The sequence below is a fragment of the Nannobrachium achirus genome, assembly GCF_963921795.1.
Source record: "Nannobrachium achirus genome assembly, chromosome: 20".
NCBI lineage: Eukaryota > Metazoa > Chordata > Actinopteri > Myctophiformes > Myctophidae > Nannobrachium > Nannobrachium achirus.
Window position 1 is genome coordinate 40,307,586 of NC_137827.1, and position 19,371 is coordinate 40,326,956.

General features: G+C 42.7%; 1 protein-coding gene across 1 annotated transcript; it reads right to left on the minus strand.

Annotated features, from left to right (window-relative positions):
* Nucleotides 1–801: 801 nt before the first annotated feature.
* Nucleotides 802–6,217, minus strand: odc1 (ornithine decarboxylase 1). The gene is made up of 11 exons (XM_080751348.1): nucleotides 6,081–6,217; nucleotides 4,701–4,848; nucleotides 4,232–4,360; nucleotides 3,751–3,924; nucleotides 3,449–3,621; nucleotides 3,130–3,346; nucleotides 2,923–3,006; nucleotides 2,647–2,806; nucleotides 2,421–2,536; nucleotides 2,097–2,311; nucleotides 802–1,900 (listed from the first exon to the last, which is right to left on the minus strand). Exons 3-11 carry the CDS (start codon nucleotides 4,319–4,321, stop codon nucleotides 1,762–1,764), a joined length of 1,368 nt encoding a protein of 455 aa, XP_080607474.1. The 5' UTR covers nucleotides 4,322–4,360; nucleotides 4,701–4,848; nucleotides 6,081–6,217; the 3' UTR covers nucleotides 802–1,761.
* Nucleotides 6,218–19,371: the final 13,154 nt, after the last annotated feature.

Consider the following 19,371-nt stretch of genomic DNA (forward strand, 5'->3'; position numbering starts at 1 on the left):
TAATTTTAAAGAAAGTTTTTGTCAGAATAAAATTAAAATATGTTGAAAGATCGACAACATGGGCCTCACACAGTGTTGATTATGAAAAAAATATACAGATTCAATTAATTTTCACAAAACTATAGTGGATCACAGGTTAGTTATGATAAAGGACTTTGATAAAGTGAGTAACTTAAGAAAGGTGTACTCCATTTTCATTTTATGAACAATTATTGTCATGTCACACCAGATGACGGTTTTAGGCACAAGTACAACAAACTGCTCAATAAAGTCTGATTCCAATAAAATATCTAAAAACAAAATGTGTTTCCATAAAGTTGAGAGTGAGTAGAACAAAAGTAAATAATTTTTATGCCTGCTATTTAAAGTTTTTTAAAAAACATGTTTTTTGGGGCGTCACGTCACTGACCCTTATATATGTGTGTGTGTGTGTGTGTGTGTGTGTAGAGCAGGTGTTTTCAAAGTGGGTGACGGGGCACCCTGGGGTGTCGCGATGGCAGTCCAGGGGTGCCACTTAAACAAATATTTGGTATCATTTTAAACTTGAAGTACAAGAGTTATTTTCAGTAAGTTTTAACCAAATGGTAATTATCTCATCCCATGAATATAAGGTACTGGGAGTGAAAATTATGAATGTCATGTAGGTAATATTATAATATAATGTAGGGGTGCCTCGGATGAAAGATATTTATAAGGTTTGGGAACCCCTGGTTTAGAGAGAGAGAGAGAGAGAGAGAGAGAGAGAGAGAGAGAGATGCATTTTCAAAGATCTTCACCAATAACCACAAGTTTGGCTCTGCACCTAATGCTTTTATTTATTAAAATACAAAATTAAAAAAAAGTTTCCATAGGAAAGCGATACAAATGTGCAATCCAATCCTCTTTCATATCCATTTTTAAGTGTATCGTTAATATACTTTCCCATTATTAATATCATAAACAGGCTTACCGCGTACTACAACAAGTTTCATAAGATATAAAATACAGAAAAGTAGAGAAGAGGAGAGGGACAGTTTGCTTGTTGAGTCCCTATCTTTCATGTTTTAAGGGGTTCTGCACAGAAGTGGAGGTCATGGAACAAGATATAAATATACATGTAGCAGCCATTCCTGAGGACATAAATCACCACTCTAACCATCTCATAGTGAGTTGTGAGATAGGGTTATGGAATCAGCTGTAACAGGGCGGTGGCGATGAAGTTCGTAACACATGTTCGATTAGTTAATGCTGCAAAGAGTATTGTGGCTGTCACTGTTGTACATACACACACACACACAAAAGACTAACACGTTCACTGGATTTCTGTTGAAGAAACACTGTAGTTGCTTTAACACTTTTGTGGACGTAAAAGTAATGTAAGGCTTAATGCTGCAAGGTATAGCAGCACGTGCTTCTTTCTTTCACGCCGTTTCGCAAAGGAGATTCAACATCGAACGGTGCTCCGGTGCCAAGAACTCCGAATCAGCAGAGAATTGGACAACGACGACATTAAATTAATAGCTGCCCTGTAAACAGTCTGGCTCTAGCCCACAGAGATGTTCAGAGAGTGATTCAGCCTCATTTCAGTGAGGGGAGGGTCAAGCTCCAGCTTCTATACAGAACATTGAGATTTGTGCGCTAACACGTCCCTCCCATTCTCTCGTCAAGTAACTGGCCTTTCAATGTTGCGTTTACATTAAAACAAAACACATACACACAAAAAAAACAATTATTATTGACAAAGAATGATGTATCTGGAAAGCGGTGCTAGTGTGTTTAGATTTAAACCACACGGGTCTGGCATGGCTTGGCAGGGATCTCCAAACCGCTCTCTCGGCCACAGCAGGCTGGCACTCCGGCCGGGAGAGAGTCTCCCACGGGCGTGGGCATGCCCTGTGCACTGATCTGCTGAACGCGTTGCCTGGAGAAAAGTAACACAGAAGGATTTAGATAGATATAGAAAGATGTGGTACAGAGCAAACATGCAAGCTCCACTAATATTATAATATGACATGCGTTATTCAAAATAACATAATGGATATCAATAAATCCCTTATTGTCTTTACCAAGAAGAAAAATAATACAGAGGAGTCAAACTGACGATGTGTTGTACTCACCAGGCAGGTCGGGACATGACATAGTGAATGTCAGGCTTCTGGAAGCCATTGAAGGTAGAGGAAGCGGCCACAGTGTAGGCACCCATGTTCTCGAACAGGAGCCAGTCACCCACCTGCATGTCAGGCAGGCTGCACTGCTCTGCAATGCGGTCCAGACCGTCACATGTTGGGCCCCAGATGCTGCAGGGGTACATAACCTCATCCGGCTTTGGCTTCTGTTGAAAATCATAAAAGGTTCAGTCAGCGTTAGCTTGTATTGTAGCGTGCTATGAGACACTCATAAGAATTAATCTGTTCACGTTGATCCGGTTCATTTGAACTTGCCTTGTGCAAGGTTGGCAGACAGTGGGCATGATCATAGAGGATACAGTTGAAGGAGCCGTACACTCCGTCGTTGACGTAGTACATCAGGGTCCTGTCACTGGTCCAATCGTCTTCCTCTGTGGAGAAGACATCAATAACCCCCGTTACAACCAGGAATGTCACCAATAACTTAATTGCAGTTTCAGAGGGAATGAGAGGAATCTTTCTTATAATAAAACACTCTTACCATCAGAGCCAGGTTCATTCATGATGACTTTCTTGGCAATGATGTTGACTGCCAGTGTGTAAGCAGAGGCCACATAGTAGCGACCTGGCTCAGCAATGACCCTCACGCCACTGTCAGCTGGGAAATACTTGTCCACAGCAGGGTTGATCACAGCTGTGATCTGGCAATGACAAAAGAGAAGGGAAAAAAAGGCTTAATAAAACACGACAAATCTTTAAACAAGTGAAACAATTTTAGCATATCTGATGCTCATGATGAAATGCATAGAAAATGTACCTCTTCAAACTTTAGCTTGGTGTCTTCTGAACCAGGGAATCCACCACCGATGTCCAGGAGGGTCATGTTGTATCCCAGCTCCGCCTAGAGGTGACAGAGGATTCATATAAGTTCACTAACTGCTCTATTCACAATAGCTCTATCACAGGACAGTTCCCACTTCCCATATGTATCGTGATCACCAATAGCACTCATCCCCTTACTCACCCCCATGTCGAAGACACAGCGGGCATCAGAGATGGCCTGGGTGTAGGTCTCTGGGTCAGTGCAGCCACTGCCAACGTGGAAGCTGACGCCGATCACATCCAGTCCCAGCTCCTTGGCTCGCTCCAGCAGACCCCGGCACGACTTGAGCTGGGCTCCAAACTTCACACTCAGACGGCACACAGCCTTGGAATCATCCGTGGCAATACGCAGCACCAGCCTGAACACCAAGACAAATGCAAATTAGAGCACAGAAGCCAAAAATCGTAAGTTTCATAATGTTAGTCAATAATGAATAATGTGCTTTAAAAGGAGCTCTTACTTGGCATTGTCGTGATAGCGGGCCACTTTCATGAGCTCCACTTCACTGTCAAAGGTCATCATCTGGACCCCGTGAGCAGAGGCATACTTGATCTGAGAGACCTGCTTGCAGGGGTTGGCATAGATGATCCTACTTGGATCCACTCCCAGAGACTGGACCAGATGTATCTCCGTCTGCGTGGTTACAAAGTCAACATCAATGACATGAGCATTTTAGATCCTTGCGTGTGCTGCCTCAGTGGTTCAAACAAGCACATTAAAGGAATATCTACAGTAAAACACAAAAGTGTCATCCACACACACCTTGCTGGCACAGTCAAAGCCGGCCCCCAGGGCGGCCAGCGTCATAACCACCGTCCGGCTGTCGTTGCACTTGACGGCGTAGAACGGGGTGATCCGAGGCATGGCCCTCGCCCAGCGCAGGTGCTTCTTCAGCACGTCCCCCAAGTCGCAGACGTAGAAGGCATCTCTGTCATCCTGGAGGAAAAAGCATATCGTTGTTGTCAGGTGAAAACTGTTTCTTTTTGTGTTTATCATTTTAAAAGATATTTAAAATTGTGAAAATAGCCGACCTACAAGGCGTTGTGTGCTTGTACATCTGCTATTTTTCATTAGTTCTGTGCAACAGTATTGTACGATGAAGCAGGGATTTACTTTACAAAAAAACATTTGAAACTTAAGAGATTTCTGCCCGAGAGTGACGATATATTGATTTAATGCTCATATTTCCGGACAACCAGGTATAACAATCGGAAAACCACAGCGGAGAAGTTTTTGAGCTTACCGACATGGATGACTCGTTGATCTTCTGCTCGACGATGTCCCGGGCAGAGAAGCCCTCCTCCAGGAATGCAAAGTCAGTGAGTGTGTTCATGGTCACAGTACAACCTTTTGATTGGTCTCTAAAAGGAAACTGCAACAGAGAAACAATATGCATGTTGAGATAACATTGACTTCTGAGAATTACTGTATTTTGCACTTTGTGAAGTACTCCCGATTCTTACTAGTAGCTATACCACAATGAAGAAATACTTTGTGACAAGTAAAAGTGCTTGCTATGTATCTGTCTTTCCATTTTCACTATATTTGAAATAGGACTTTTTCCACCTCCTTGTCAGAAATACACGGTCTATCTTTGAGATGTAGTGGAGTGAAAGTCTTTGATATCCAGTGATGCACACACTCAAATATAGTACTAAAACTATGTTTTACTTAATGTACTTTGTTACTGTCCAACACCGCATGCTACTCACTTTGATAGTAAAGAGATGAAATTCACTTCAGCTCTTATCAGGTGCAGAGCAGCCAAGGCGGTTCACCAGTAAAGTTGAATCCTTTCAGATAAGACTCGAGGCCAGGGCCTGAAGAGTAGCCAGTGTGTGCTTTCCTAAAGTGATTATTCTGAAAGCAAAAGCACAAGTGGTCATTGTTTAGACTCATAAGCTACATTACCACAAAAACGGGTTAGGGTTAAGGTTAAAGTGATTAAACAACACATCTGAGCACTTTCTTTACTTGAACATGTTCTGAGCTTGTGACTAAAATCTGAATATTGAGTGATGCACGCCTGTTCTGATACATTGATTCAGGTCAGACTTTGACAAGCCAACTAAGTCTGGTTAGAATTACTTCATAATCAGATAATAGGCCTATAGTATTTTTTATGTGTACCTATGTAACTACTATAACTCTACGAAATATACAATTAAAAACAAATAGCTTCTCTAAATCATTGACAGAATATACAGCTTTTCAAATGTATCTAATGGTTTGACTTTGCTACAATTTGCATTTATGCAGCATTTCTTTTGTCTTTTTGTACAGTTTAACGAAATATTGTAAATTAACAACAAAAAAAACTCTGCTGGCCAATGTTGTCTTTAAAATAAAATAAAAGGTAGGGCGGCAACTCAATAAAAACATCGATGACTCACACGTTCAGAATGTACCCATTGTGACTCTGACTCATTGATCAATGAATGAATGTGCTAAGAATATTGAGAAAAGCCCCGTAATGACGAAATCAGCAAGCACCGCCCCTGCTACGATTCAGTCCAATAGAAACCGGATCCGCCTCCAGTATGAGATGATTGACGCGAGAAGGAACCAATGACTGAGCGAGCACAGTGACGCAACCACGCAAGCGCGTTAATTTGCCGGTTCCGGTAAGAGTTCTCTCTCTCTCTCGGGGCGCCATGCGGCGTGAGTGAGAGCTTCTGGCTCTGGCTGAAATAGTTTGGGTGGAACAGTACAGCCAAGGATAAATGGCACATTAGTCATTGTGTATAACGGACATGTAACCGATTACAAAACCAGTAGACCAATTGCCAATTAATGCCAGAAAGAACTACGAAAGACTACATTTGATTTCCCCCTTTGATAACGGTAACCGCCCTCGGGGGCTGACGAGCCACGTCCCAAGACAGACCGTTATGTTACCTAACGTTACTTACAGCGTTATGACGTTTTTACAACATACACTACAAGAATCGAATGCAATACTTTGTTCCGAACAATGCATCATTCATAATGCACCATACCCATAAACTACAAAGTAAATCAACAAGCAGTCTTAACACAAAAGTAAAAGAAATGTACGAATGACGCGATTATAATATAAATGTCAGTCTTACCTTAAAAAGCATTTACAAAGAGTTTGTCCATTAGACTAGAATTCTGGGGTTAATAAAAAAAAGTGATCCAGTTCCTGTGGGCACCGCAGTGGAGTGAGCTGTGTCTTTCTGCTGTGTCTGTGGGCTCAGGACTGGAGTAGTGGAGGCTGATGAAAAGACACCGACTGCATTTATAGCCATTTGGTTTCCAAGGCGACGTAGCCAGCTGAAACCGGCCTCCCATTCTACGTATGAACCGGTTTAGGCTTGTCACCGAATCACATGGTGCTCTACTGCTTTACTTCAGAGAGAGAGAGAGAGAGAGAGAGAGAGAGAGAGAGAGAGAGAGAGAGAGAGAGATGGAGGGAGGGGGGAGGGAGGGGGGAGGGGAGGGGGGGCAGAGAGAGAGAGCGAGAGAGAGAGAGAGAGAGAGAGAGAGAGAGGGAACTGCTTCACGTTTAGTACTTTGCAAGAGAGGAAGCAAAAGCACTTCCCACCCCTGTGTTTCAGTTTTAGTGAGAAGACAGGGTTTTTTGCAGATAGTCTTTTGAGTGGTAAATTGCAGTGTGCAACTGTGCATTATTCATTCTGTAGTCAAGGCCAGTCATGATGTACTGCTGCTTTGCACACTGCAGCTGTATCCCATTTTGCAGCAATGCTATTCTATTTTGCTGCAAATATTTTTGCAGACATGGTATTGCGTTTACCGTACTTCTTCAGAAGCAAACAGAAGTAATAAAAGTGTAGTTTGAAATTTTACAAGTACAATTTGATGATTGAAAGCTAACAGCCAATAATATCAGCTATAGAGGACGGCCCCATATTAATAGGCATGATGAGTAGTACTAGGTGGGTCGTTACTTATGGTGTTGGGTGGTTGCTAGGGTTGCAGCAGCAGTAGTCACGCGTCAAAGTTGTCACTAGGTGGTTACTAGGGTGTTGCTTTGTGGTTGCTGCGGTGTTGAACGATGCAGGCGGTCTTTCACAGCCAGGGTACTGTCTCTCCCCAGTCTCAGGGAGAGGCTGTAGAGATGGAACACCCCTGCAAGCAGCCCTCGCCCTCCACACCCCTTAAAGCCATTGGTTCCCAAAGTGGGTTCTGGGTCCTTGAAGGGGTTCCAGGCTAAATTAATTAATTAATGTAGCATCAAAATCATTTAAACAATATTTAACAAAGTATACACATTGCCTATATTTGAAAAACTAGAGGTTCGGGCTGCTATGTGGGCCTCCCACCTATGTCACACAGCTGATCCGACTGGAGATCCATGCAGTATTATGGAGATCTCTGTATCTGGCAGTTCTTGTCCCCTTTATGCCTATAATGATCTCTGTATCTTTCAGTCCTTTACCACTTCATGCCCATATGTAGATCCCTGACGTCATGAGTATATGCCCATATATGGACATGCCCCCTTTTGTGACCACATATGGAGCTGACTGATTTGTTTGTCCCTGATGCCTTGAGGACACAATGAGGTTAGACAGACTCCATATTTAGGCATAGCTACAGTGTGTATTGGGAACTCCTTAAATGGTTATGGCTGAGTCCTGGTGACATGAGCGTTTTGTCAGAGGTCTCTGGGGGTCCTTGACATGAAATAGTTTGAGAATCACTAAGCACCCTGGGGTTGATCCATTAACTTGTTAACTCTTCAAGTGTTTGGATAGCTCCCATATCTCACCTGGCTGGTGGACGTGAAGTGTGCGCTGGAGGAGGGGAAGTCCTCATGCATGCATGCATGGGATTGTGTGGGGGGTCCTCATTCACAAGGTCGTCTCCGTTGGCAGTGGGGGGAGGCTATAGTGCCTCCTGCTTTGTCCTAGTAGCAGCAGGGGGTGTCAAGAGCGGAGGACAGCAGCTTTTTTATAGATTGGGGCATCGGCAAGGTTGTGGATTGGGAGTGTTGGTGGAAGTCTGCCCTGCTGAGTTCTCAGTGGTGGAGTATGTGCTAATTAAGTCATTATTCTAGACACCATTCATATTAATATTAAATGCCCAATTTATTGTCTTTGTGACTTTTTTCTCTTCCATTTAAACTTAAATGTTTCAGTAAAGTACAACACATTTAATAGTTCAACACAAGCACTATAAGTTTCTAGGTTAAAGTAGGAATGAGAAGATTCTCAGCAAAAAGTTTGGGAGGAATAACTGCTTACGTACATATATCAACTAAGAAAGGAGGTTAATCCCAGAGATGCTCATTCATACAGACATACTGCGGCCTTCTGCTCGCGCAGTGTGACAGCAGGGGTCCTCATAGTGACCCAGTCTGCACAGACAAGGTGTCAACCTGTTGCTTCTACAGACCTTGACTGACCCTTGCCTGCCCGGTGAGATTAGCAGAGGGCAGATGACACGTGCATACCTACTATCTGTGGAAAAGATTTAGTGTGTGGGTATGCAGTGTGCAAATATGTTTGCACTAAAATTATAACAACGCAGTGCTGTAAGCCAGGTGAAACAAATGAGGCTGTGTTGAAATGGATGGAACTGCAGACATCGCTCTCTTCTTTCCTTTCCTTCCTTCCTTCCTTTCCCTCGTAACACATTACAGTACATGCTCACTCGCAGACACACACTCACACACACACTTCTGACACTTAAAGCTTGGCCAATGTGGGTGACCCTTTTCTAGGGACAAAAGGACAAAGCTAAATGTAGGAGCGGTTGGCTTTGAGCACTTCTCAAAAATAGATAAATAAAGAAGCCACTATCAGCCTTAAAGCCTTACATTCAGATATATGTTTACCGACATATAATATAATGTAGAATTCTACCAAGAATTGTGAACTTAGTGTATGAAAGATTAAGTGTGGCTTCAAAATCCAGACCTTTCTTTAAAGAGAATTCCCCCATATTGCACAGTCAGCCCAAATCTCACTAAGATGAAGGAAGTGGAGAATTTGGTTCGTATGACCTAATAGCACATATGGAAATGTAACACAGGCTTCAGTTCAAAGGCAACTGACAGGCAGCATCGGGCCACATGAGGACCACATATCTGTGCGGTCTTAATATGTTTTCCACACATTGAGCCACAATCAAGTTGGCATTCTCCACCTCACACAACAGCGTTTCCATTCAAACTTTATGCAAAGCCAGTGAATGAGGTCATTTTCCCCCAAAAGCTCAATTAATAGACGGCATGACCCACGCGGCACTTTCTGGATGTGCCGATTTTGACGGGATACTTTGATTAGTCTTTTGAATACGTTGTTTAGTTTTAGTCATATTTTGTCATCTGAAAAGTATTAGTTTTAGTCTAGTTTTAATCGACTAAATATAAGATTTGTTTTGCATACTGAAAATAACCGATCGACAAGCCCACAACGCGTCGCGGCGTGTTGTGAGCTTGCTATTTCCAGAGTGCAACACCCAAGCGCAACCAAACATAAAATGACTTGTCTTTTAGTTCTACTGAATCTCTTCTCCACTAGTTCCTCCCTAACATTTTAGTCTAGTTTTTATTTGTTTGACAAAATTGTCCGTATTTTAGTCATAGTTTTAGTCATCATAGCTTAGTTTTTTATTTAGTTTTCATCAGTGAAAAAAGGTAAGTCGACATTTTTCGCCATAGCTTTAGTCGACGAAATCAACAGTGCATCAAGCTAAAGAGGCCACGATGGATAGTCTGATATCCGTAGCCTGGGATCAGACGAATCCGCCGATGAAAAAAAAGAATTGCCCTTAGTCTTGCCAGGCACGGCTATGATATCAGAGCACAATCTGCAACCCATTATCCCCCCGGTATTTCTTGTAGGCGAGTCGTGCATGTTGCGGGCGACCACCTCCAGCCCACTGCAGGCCCATGCTCGTTTGGCAGGAAGTGGTTAAGGCTCGGGGGCTAATTCATTTACCATGGCTGTTTATGTGCTTGTTCAAAATCACAAGGACATGGGACTCGTACTATGTGCTCAATGGTGACCCTGAGTTGGGTCTATCAACAAGTATCTCACTATTCCTATTTCTCCCTCTCTCGCTTTCTTTCCATCTCTCGTCTTCTCCCTTTCGCTCTATCTATTTCTTGCACCCACTCCACCCTCCTCCTACTGTCTTATCTTGGTATGTGTGGAGTTTCTGTTATTGCTTTCTGAGGACCATTGTGGCCTGACCCCACATTTGCAAGGCCTCACAAAAAAGACAAGGGTTATTATTGTTATTTGCTGCCCACAAGATGCATGGAGTACATTGTGTATCACATTATGCGGTCTTGTGTGTCTTGACTTTTTGTTTTCTGCTGGTGGCTATAGTAAGCCATGGTTAGTTTTGCCTGCAGTTTGTTTGAAAACACAAGCAAACTGCAGACTGCACTCTTATCACGTCAAAAGAAACATGGTTAATTAATTCCTCCAAAGTTTTCCAAATAAAATGGAACATTTCCTACCCAGTATTACATTGTTCCAGGACAGTGATGAATGTTTGAAACAAGAATAATTAATCAAGAAGGGTTTGTTTGTCACTCATACTCATAGTGTTATGTTTTGATGTGATTAATGTTTGTGAAAATTAAAATAAAAAGAATAACATCTCCCAACGCCAGAAACATTCTGGTAGTGATGCAGCGACAAACAGTATATGGGTATGGTTACCCTTCAAAGGAGGGGTGTAGTCTGTGTACTGTATGCTTGTAATGAGAACAGGGTTCTATGTAAACAAAGCCATTTCCAACAGCTGATAGCACAATGACGCATGCCTCATGGGGGTCTCATGACTCAATAGAATGAAATGACTCACCTGGTTTGAACACTGTCAATAATGTGGGCCACATTATATAATGTTAACACTACACCAGCTAAGAAAGTACAGTAAGTGAGTAAGTATTTACAAGTTGAGACATTTAGCACATGCTCTTCCAGAGCAAATTACAAAGTGTAAAGATGGGAGTAAAATGGCCCGCACAGCCCAGCCAGAGGGGGAAATAGCTTACAAAGTGGGCCAAGAATTGGACTGTCGATTCCTCTTTGGCGCTGCAGGGATTCTTGGACTGTACTGATTGGGAATAAGTGTTGGTTGACCCCGGTAATAACATTGATAAAGTGACTAAAGTTGTTTTTGATTGATTGATTGAATAATATTGTATTAACAGTTTGCAGAGACAGGTACCGGGAAGTACAGTACAATACAAGGTCTGCTAAAATGATTTTTCCAAGAAAGCCTGTGGACCTGTGTACTCAATTAATTGAAACATTTAATGACAGACAAATATACAATGCTATGCTAAAACATCATGTAAACATAAACGAGTAGAAAACTAAAAATAGAAATATGTACCGTAAACAGTTCCGGGGGAGTTTTTACAGGGGCCAGTTGGTAAGGTATTTTCTTTTTCTTTTCCGCATAGCAGGAGGGGAAAATCCTGTTTGGGCGGTTTAGCGATAAGGCGGTGTAGCGATAAGGCGAAGTGGACTAACAGGGGCAAATGTACGAACGAGCTCTCCTACCGTACTGATGAGCAATACAATGGTTATATGTCACAGTTATTTGTCCACGACATTGCAAGCGGCGCGAAGGCCAGCGGACCTTGGTAGCGCGAAGAGCCGAAGCGCGGGAAGAGCCACGAAGCCGTGGTGAATGCAATCGTTATATTTATGCCCAGGCCGTAAACGATAAACGCATGAATGGGATGATTGCTTGCTTTACAGTCTGTTGGAAAGGCTCCCCCTGTTAGTACAGTTCGCCTTATCGCTACTCCGCCTTAACGCTACACCGCCCAAACGGGAACACATTCTTGTTTGAGCCAAATCTGGGTTGAACATGATTTGTGGAGCTACCTCTGGTGTTGTGATTGTGGATGTCTTTGGCGTTTTTGAAGTAGACAGTAAGTATATAGGCCTTGTAGACCAGCCCCATTGCAAGTTGCTGTACTCTGTTAGCTCCTCTTTGTCCTATTGTGAGGAGCAACTCCAGACAAAACTGTCAAGGTTTACCTAATAGTAAGTCCGGCTAGAGTCACTAAGTCACTGAAGGAAAGCAAGGCAACCATACACAAGTAAAATGTGAAATCAGGAGTGCTAAACAGAGGGCAGTAAAACTCATGCCAAGCTGTGCCATGTTGAGTTTTTCTATTTCATCATCAACACCAAGCCCAGAGTTTAGTGGATAAACTTTCTACTACTCTAGTATGGCTGGTTGGATTCTCCACATCCTCTCCAACAGAACCGAGAGGGTGAGGGTGAATAAGTGCATGTCAGGGGAGCTCAGTTCATCTACGTGTTCACCCGAGGGGTTTGTTCCCTCAACACTGATTTATATTCTGTATACAAATTACCTTCAGAGCCAGTTTGAGAACTGACATTTCCTGAAATTTGCGGATGACCCCGTTTTATTTCGTCTTCTCCACCGTAGACATAGAAAGGTAGACGCCTCCTACGGTTCTGGGGCGCGTGCCTCGCAGACTCGGTGACCACGGAAGTTGGTAGGCCAATCAGAGGCAGGAGGGGGCGGGTCTTTTCATACGCAGCCTCTAAGAACAGCTGAGCCGGGGCGCCCGCTGGCCTACTGGTCCAGGCGCATACCACATGGGCATTGATGTCTGACGGCGTCGCCGGTTCCCGATCCGGACGACCTTTGCCGCATGTCACTCCCTGTCTCTCCCCACATTTCCTGTCAGTCTACTGTCCTATCCAATAAAGGCATAAAAGCCCAAAAACAAATCTTTAAAAAAAAAAGAAGAACAGCTGAGCCACACAACATCAATGATAAGTCCCGGAAAAGACGCGATATCATTGGCCAGTAGTCACGTGACTGGCAACATGGTCTCTGACAATCCCGGAACTCCGGACTACAGTTGTGGCACATCACTCCAATGAACAGCAGTGGTGAATGAGGCATCTAGCTTTTTATATCCGTGTTCTCCACGATCAACTCATGGCCATGTGGTTGATTTTTTTGTGTGGCTTTTATATACCTATTGATTAGCCTCGTAAACCGCCTCCTCCTGGAGCGACCTTCTATTTGCTCACTAGGAGAAATCGAACCAAAATTTCAGGAAGAGGCTGGTTTACGAGGCTATTTATTGATAGGGATAGACAGTAGGTTACCAGGAAATGGGGGAGAGAGTCGGGGAGTGAGCAGAGGCTGTCTGGATCGGGACTCGAACCCACAATAGGCTGTCAGGCTACACTGAGCCTAGGTTGTCTGGACCACCGCGTCAGCAGCCCAGGCTGTTTGAAAGATTAATCATTCCTCCAGCTCAGTGTGTCAAAGACCTAATACACATGCATTTGAGATGCCTTCCTCCTCCCACTCGGAGCACTTTGATCTGATGATCTCCCATTTGAATGTATTGTACCACTGAAATAGTGTGTAGTAATTACCTTTTTTTGCCTGAGGAAAGATAAAGAGGAAAGTTAAGATAAGACCTTAATTGATATCCTGTGAGGGACAGCACAGCAGTTTAAAATACAGATTACAGGGCAAGGAAAATAAAGTACTTAGATACATGTTGGAAAGACAGAAAGTTGGCAAAAAAAAGGTTTTGTGTTGACTCTCTTTTACAAATCCTATATAGAACCAATGTAATCATTCTCCCTAATCTGTTGGTATGGCAGTAAACATTATGTTCTGTCAGTCAGGTGGTGAAGAGGGCAAATTCCATCCTGTTGCGCTACCCCACCTTCTTCACCAGGACTTTCCCTCAGAAACTCGCTTTGGATTCCCCACAGTCAAGATAAAAGCAAGCTCATTAATCACAACAGTCATTACTTCCCTCCCTTCAACGGCAGATGAAATAGTGGAAGAAAAGTAGAAGGTTTCAGTCAAATCAGAAAGGGAAGGGAGGGGAAGGAATCAACTAAACTTTAGTTGATTTCTTCAGTTCCTTTAGTTACTAAATGGAGGGAAGAGAGGAAAGCACTGAAGATGAGAAGAGGAATTTAAAGACCTTAGGTTCAGTCGATTAGTGTCAGTTTGAGATTTGGTAGGTTAATGGGAGAGTGGAGACAGATGGTAAAAGTTACAAAGTGATGGTCAGAGACATGAGGAGGATCAGCAGAGAGTTGAGAGAAAGTGAAACATTCTTTTTAATTGTTAAACCAGCTGATCTGTAAGGTCAAGTGTTAGAACAAGTTAAATACAAAAAAACTAGCACAACTGTTATTGAACAGAAAGCAATACGTTTATGCCATTATGCTGTTTTGTTAACATTGATATCAAAAGTGGACTTAATGAACTGTTAAAGGTGATACACCATGAAATTTCACTTTTCCTATTTTAAAAACTTTTTATGGGGTCCCACTAGCACCTTCTATCCTCACAAAGTCCCATTTCTGACCGTTGTGTCTTTCTCTGGTTTTGAGAAGGCGAAGGTTAAAAGTATCCCACGGGTTCCCAAAACAGGCTATCCAGATTTGCTGCCGATTGTGACGTCATCTGCCGATTGTGACGTCATCATAAAAAAAAAGTAAAAAAAAAAGATTTGGGGGGGGGGGGGGGGGGGGGCGCAGTTCAGGCCAAAGGTGGTACTGCAGCTGAAATACTCAGAGCCATTCAAAAATGAGAGAGGCTCTCTATTCAGGAGTGGTAATTTAGCCTCAAACCTTTTGAAAAACGTTTTTGGGACATAAACAATATGACATAAATACTTTTTAAATGCATGGTGTATCACCTTTAAGAACTGTCAGGAGGCACTAATTGCAACTCTTTCACTCCATTTCTTAGCTTTAATGTAATGTTCTTCAAATGGTGGGCGATCATTTTTACATACTTTCGAAGGAAAAGACTATATCGGGTCAAGGGGCTTACTTAGATTCACAGGTCAGTCAGGGATAGGGGTAGCCTGAAGAGGCCAAAAGGGTTTCAGAACCACTGCTACATCATTGTCTCAGGTCACCCCTGTAAATAACCTTTTGATCCCCTGTAAATTGCACCTTATGTCACTGTCATATTAATGGTACGTAAATATGTAAATATTTCCCCCTAAGATACAGTATCGGGCAGTATGTCACAAGGACAACTTTAGAGAATATTTAGGTCAGACTGAAAAAGAGTATTCTGAGGTACCCCCTGGGCGTCAATTAAGGCAACCCTACTCTAGAGAACACCAGGTGCAATACATTATCAGCTCTATGAGTAGGAAGAGGAGATAAGGAGAGGTTCAATGAAGACAGAAATCAAGTAACAATGTTTGCGGGTAGAAAATCCACAAACGACCTGACCTTAATATGTCCAAACTACAGCTTCTTATGGGATCAGAAAAACATAACATGCATACTGACTGGCTTTAAAGTTTAGACCCACGAGACAGATGGTGGATTTGCCTTGTGCTCCTGACTTCTCGTCTTTTTGTCATGTCATGTCAGAGTCAGACAGCGGAACACTGAGTGGCTACGGTAGGCCGAGCCCCTGCACGGGCTTGTTGACACAGTGTGATAACTTAATCAACTTAGCACTCCCCAATGACGTCACAACTTCCACCTAGACAGCTGGGCAGACTTAAAGCCACAGCTCTATAGAAGCGCTGATCCTAGACCACAGCAAAATCCAGAGTGTTAATTCAACGGTGACCCAAATGGACCTGCACCATTAAATTCACATGTGATGGTCTTGCTTTGTTGTTTTTTACACAAAGCAAGAGCATCAATTTAGTCTCTATAAGTTATTTTGTATTCATACGTATATATGACACATCTGATGTACATGCTATTGTGCCCACAGGAGAAGTGCACATGTGGGCCACATGTGGATAAAGCGTATAGCCTTTCAGAGACTGTCTACAGTACAGCAGACTTCAGAAAACCAGAAGCCAGCAAGGAGCTAAATGACAAGAACAGGAGCTTGTGGAAACAACGCAGACACAAGGAAAAGTGAGTGGGTTTCTGGTGATTGTAGGTCATTCCCAGTGCTGTGGTGTCTGGTTCCCTACCACAAGAAAAAGGGAGGGAGTGAATTGAGGGTTTAGTCTTTTTGGGCCTGCGCTGACCTCACTCAGCCACAAAAGGAGACAGTTGAATGGCTTTTTAAAACAAAAGACCTTTGCAGCACATGGTTCCTTTTTTGTATACGACATTTACACAACTCTGTTATAAGTTGTAAGAAGAAAGGCCACATGAGTCAACACATTTACAAGAAGTTACATGATGCTTTCCCCCCCAATTTGAGGTAATCTAGAGTCTAGATTACGACTTTTAAATGTGATCCTTGTGCGTGGATGTCTATATTCTGCTTTTCACTTCGGTAGAATATTTACCACCGTCAGTGCATGTACGTCTGAAGTGCTTCAACCAAACCCAACCATTAAAATTGTCAGCTCTTCAGACGCATATTTAAAACCACATTCTCACTTTGATCTTAGTCCCACACTTTTGATCTGGTCAATAAATCACATTTCTAACACGATTGGTCACAGATAATATTTCATTGGATGTCACTCTTCATGAGATTTGCATTCGTGGAAGGAGAACATAACATATAGGACTATATAGGCTATTCTGGGCATGTCATAATTCGGCAAAAATAGGTGAACATTTTGCAAAAATGGCAGATAGCCTACAGATATTTTCACAGAAGAGATTTAGTATAGGGTGCTTATTGTCGGCATCGGCTGAGAATGAGGGTGTCTATCCTGTTTACAATGCACTAGAAGACCCCTGGGAGATGGACTGCTGAGGTAGGGCACAACACCTACCATCAGCTCCCAGTACTTAAAGGACATCTTTCGTTTTTTACAACAAGGGTTCATATTTTAGATTGTAATTAAAGAATATAAAAGATGAGTGTTAAAATTATTTCATTTACTTCTTTCTATTGTTTTAGAGATTCTTATTTCAGTGTTTGGGGGCATGCGTACAAGTGGCTAAATATGTCATTTTACACAGAATAAGCCCATTTCCAAGATACAACGCAACCTTTCATGATTGGATGTGACTTATGGAGGCTAGAAGTGTTACTGTAAATAGCAATAAAGAAACTGCTGGATTATCGTGTCTAAAAAGACATAGTTAGCCACTTGTACACATGCCCCCATGCGTACGCATGCCCCACATTTTAGCGCGGTAAACGCAATAAAATAATAGAACGAAGCAAATGAAAACATTTTAACATTCACTTTTTCTTTTCTCTAATTACAATCTAAAATATGAACCCTTGTTGTAAAAAAACAAAGTTGTCCTTTAACACACGACCCAGTTACCCAAGCCGTGCCACTCATACACTGAGTTCGTGGTGCCTGGGATCAAAGTACCCAGAATGTGGTCCAAATCCCAGCATCCCTATTCTGGGGAAAACCTTTGCATAAAATAGCTATTTTCAGCAAAGATATCTAATGTAGAGTGCAAACAGAAAAGTCACTACTACAGTAGTATAGAGCCCTGAGGGACTCCACACAACAGCGTATGAGGTTGGAGTGGTTAATAAATTGAAAGGCGGTCGGTTGCATATTTGTGGGCCAGGCTGTGCCAACTAATGAAAGAGAGAGACATAATGAAGTGTCAGTGTGAAGCGATCCCTGTAATCCACATAGTTTCTTGTGGGGTCATACCAGGACATGAGAATCGGTTTGCGCTCTACGTTGCCCAGAGGTAAGAACGGAGCTGCGAAATCACTATTCACAATATCCCATTACTCCACATTATCTACTATCACACTCTGAAGCCGTCCGTCTGGGGCGGCCAAAAAACAAAAGGCCACACTCCACAACAGCTCCAATGGAAAAGGCTGTCATTTGCATGTGTTTCAAGGGGCAACAGAAAGCTGTTGCTCAGCTAAACACAGGCTTAATTTATGAGACTCCTGATCAATCACATTGTCATCCAACACTGGCTGAGCATAATCACATACATCGGTGGTTCACAAATACACCATTTAGGACACATTATTATTGCAATATATACAAGGCAAGGCAACTTTATTTATAGATAACAATACAAAAGTTATGAATTATCTTTTCATTCACCACCATCAGTATGTTGTGCACACTGATCTCCCTAGAAAGAGGCAATATCTATGGCCAACTCAAGAGTTTCTAAAATAGTTCTGCAAGCTTACGTGTCATGATGCGATGCGTTGTGAGCTTGAAGATCGGCTATTGTTGTTATGAATACAAGGTGTGCCTAAAGTGCTGTGACCTTTTGGCTTGCCCTTTTGTAAGCCACAAACACAAACACAAACAGTTTGAAAACCACAGAAACAGCAACCACTTTGGAGCAGAGATTGTACAAACTGCATTTCCACAAACCCAAGGCCTGAGGGACATGAGCCGAGTGCACAATGACCTTTATGGACTTTCTTTTTTAGACTATATTTGGAAAAAGAATGTCACAAACCCAGGTCCAACTTTTGCATAAATCAAGTTGAAATGATGCAGCATGCATCTGCCCATGAAAACCAGACACCGCTGAGAATCCCATTTGGAGGTCAGCGTGCTCCTGACATCAGAGCGCTGGCCCTCGAGTGCATGAGAAGGGAGTTGTTTAATCCCGCTCTCTGCTGACTCATCATTTCGTCTTCTTTCAAGGTTGATTTGCCCAGAGTTAGTTAGCTCAACAGTGTGGCGAGCAAGACGACAAAAAAATGCGAGGCATTTTTCCAGTGGGACCATCTTTTGTGATTTTCTGTGGTGGCCTGATGCTTGGTGGGAAAAAACGGCCTGCATCAGCACATTTCACGCCTTTCATCCTTGTGCAGAAAAACCGAAGAGGAGGATCACAGATTATTTTCTCTGCCGCGTTGCAATCCAACGCTGGCAAAAGTGGGACAAGTGGAAGCACTGGACTGAAGGTTAATTTCACCTCGATGTGAACAGAAGTGTCTACAGTGTGCCTCATTGCAGGTCACGTTTGAACACGCAGAAACATCGGACATTTGCTCACTTGAAGAGCAAAGTGCAGAAAATATATGAACAGCTCGGTCCAACTGAACCTCCCAGACAAAACTACGACATAGGCTGAGCTTTTTTTCCAACAAGAAAGTTTGCAATTCCTAAAGCTGCCACCCGTACTGTAACTGTTATCTCCAACATATGGGATTCAAACTTGGGTCATTGGCCTTAGACCAAATTTATACCACACTCTCAAGAGGCAATGCCACTTGTCCAGGAGAAAAATTACACCTATGAGCTTCAAGCAGGACTGCTTATTGTCAACCAGTTGGTGTCCCAACACAGGGTCTATATCGGTTAATGTTTAATTCATTACAATAAGTTACAGATTTAGTCTTTCTGGCCAACTAACCACCTCTTTCCTAATGGGAGGAGTTTTTTTTACCCTTCTCCTTAACTTAGCTTTCTTAGTTTAATGTGTTGGCTCTGGATGTTACGGATGGGGAAATCATGGCCTCGGATATAGGATGCTGTGTGTACAACGGTCGCCAGTT

Bases quoted from the DNA above. Each gene is read 5' to 3' on its own strand.
- odc1 (XM_080751348.1), bottom strand. From the start codon at position 4,321: ATGAACACACTCACTGACTTTGCATTCCTGGAGGAGGGCTTCTCTGCC. The intron at 2,312-2,420 runs GCAAGTTCAAAT...GATTTTCAACAG, and splicing joins GTCTGCCAACCTTGCACAAG to AAGCCAAAGCCGGATGAGGT. The intron at 1,901-2,096 runs GTGAGTACAACA...ACTTTTCTCCAG, and splicing joins GTCATGTCCCGACCTGCCTG to GCAACGCGTTCAGCAGATCA.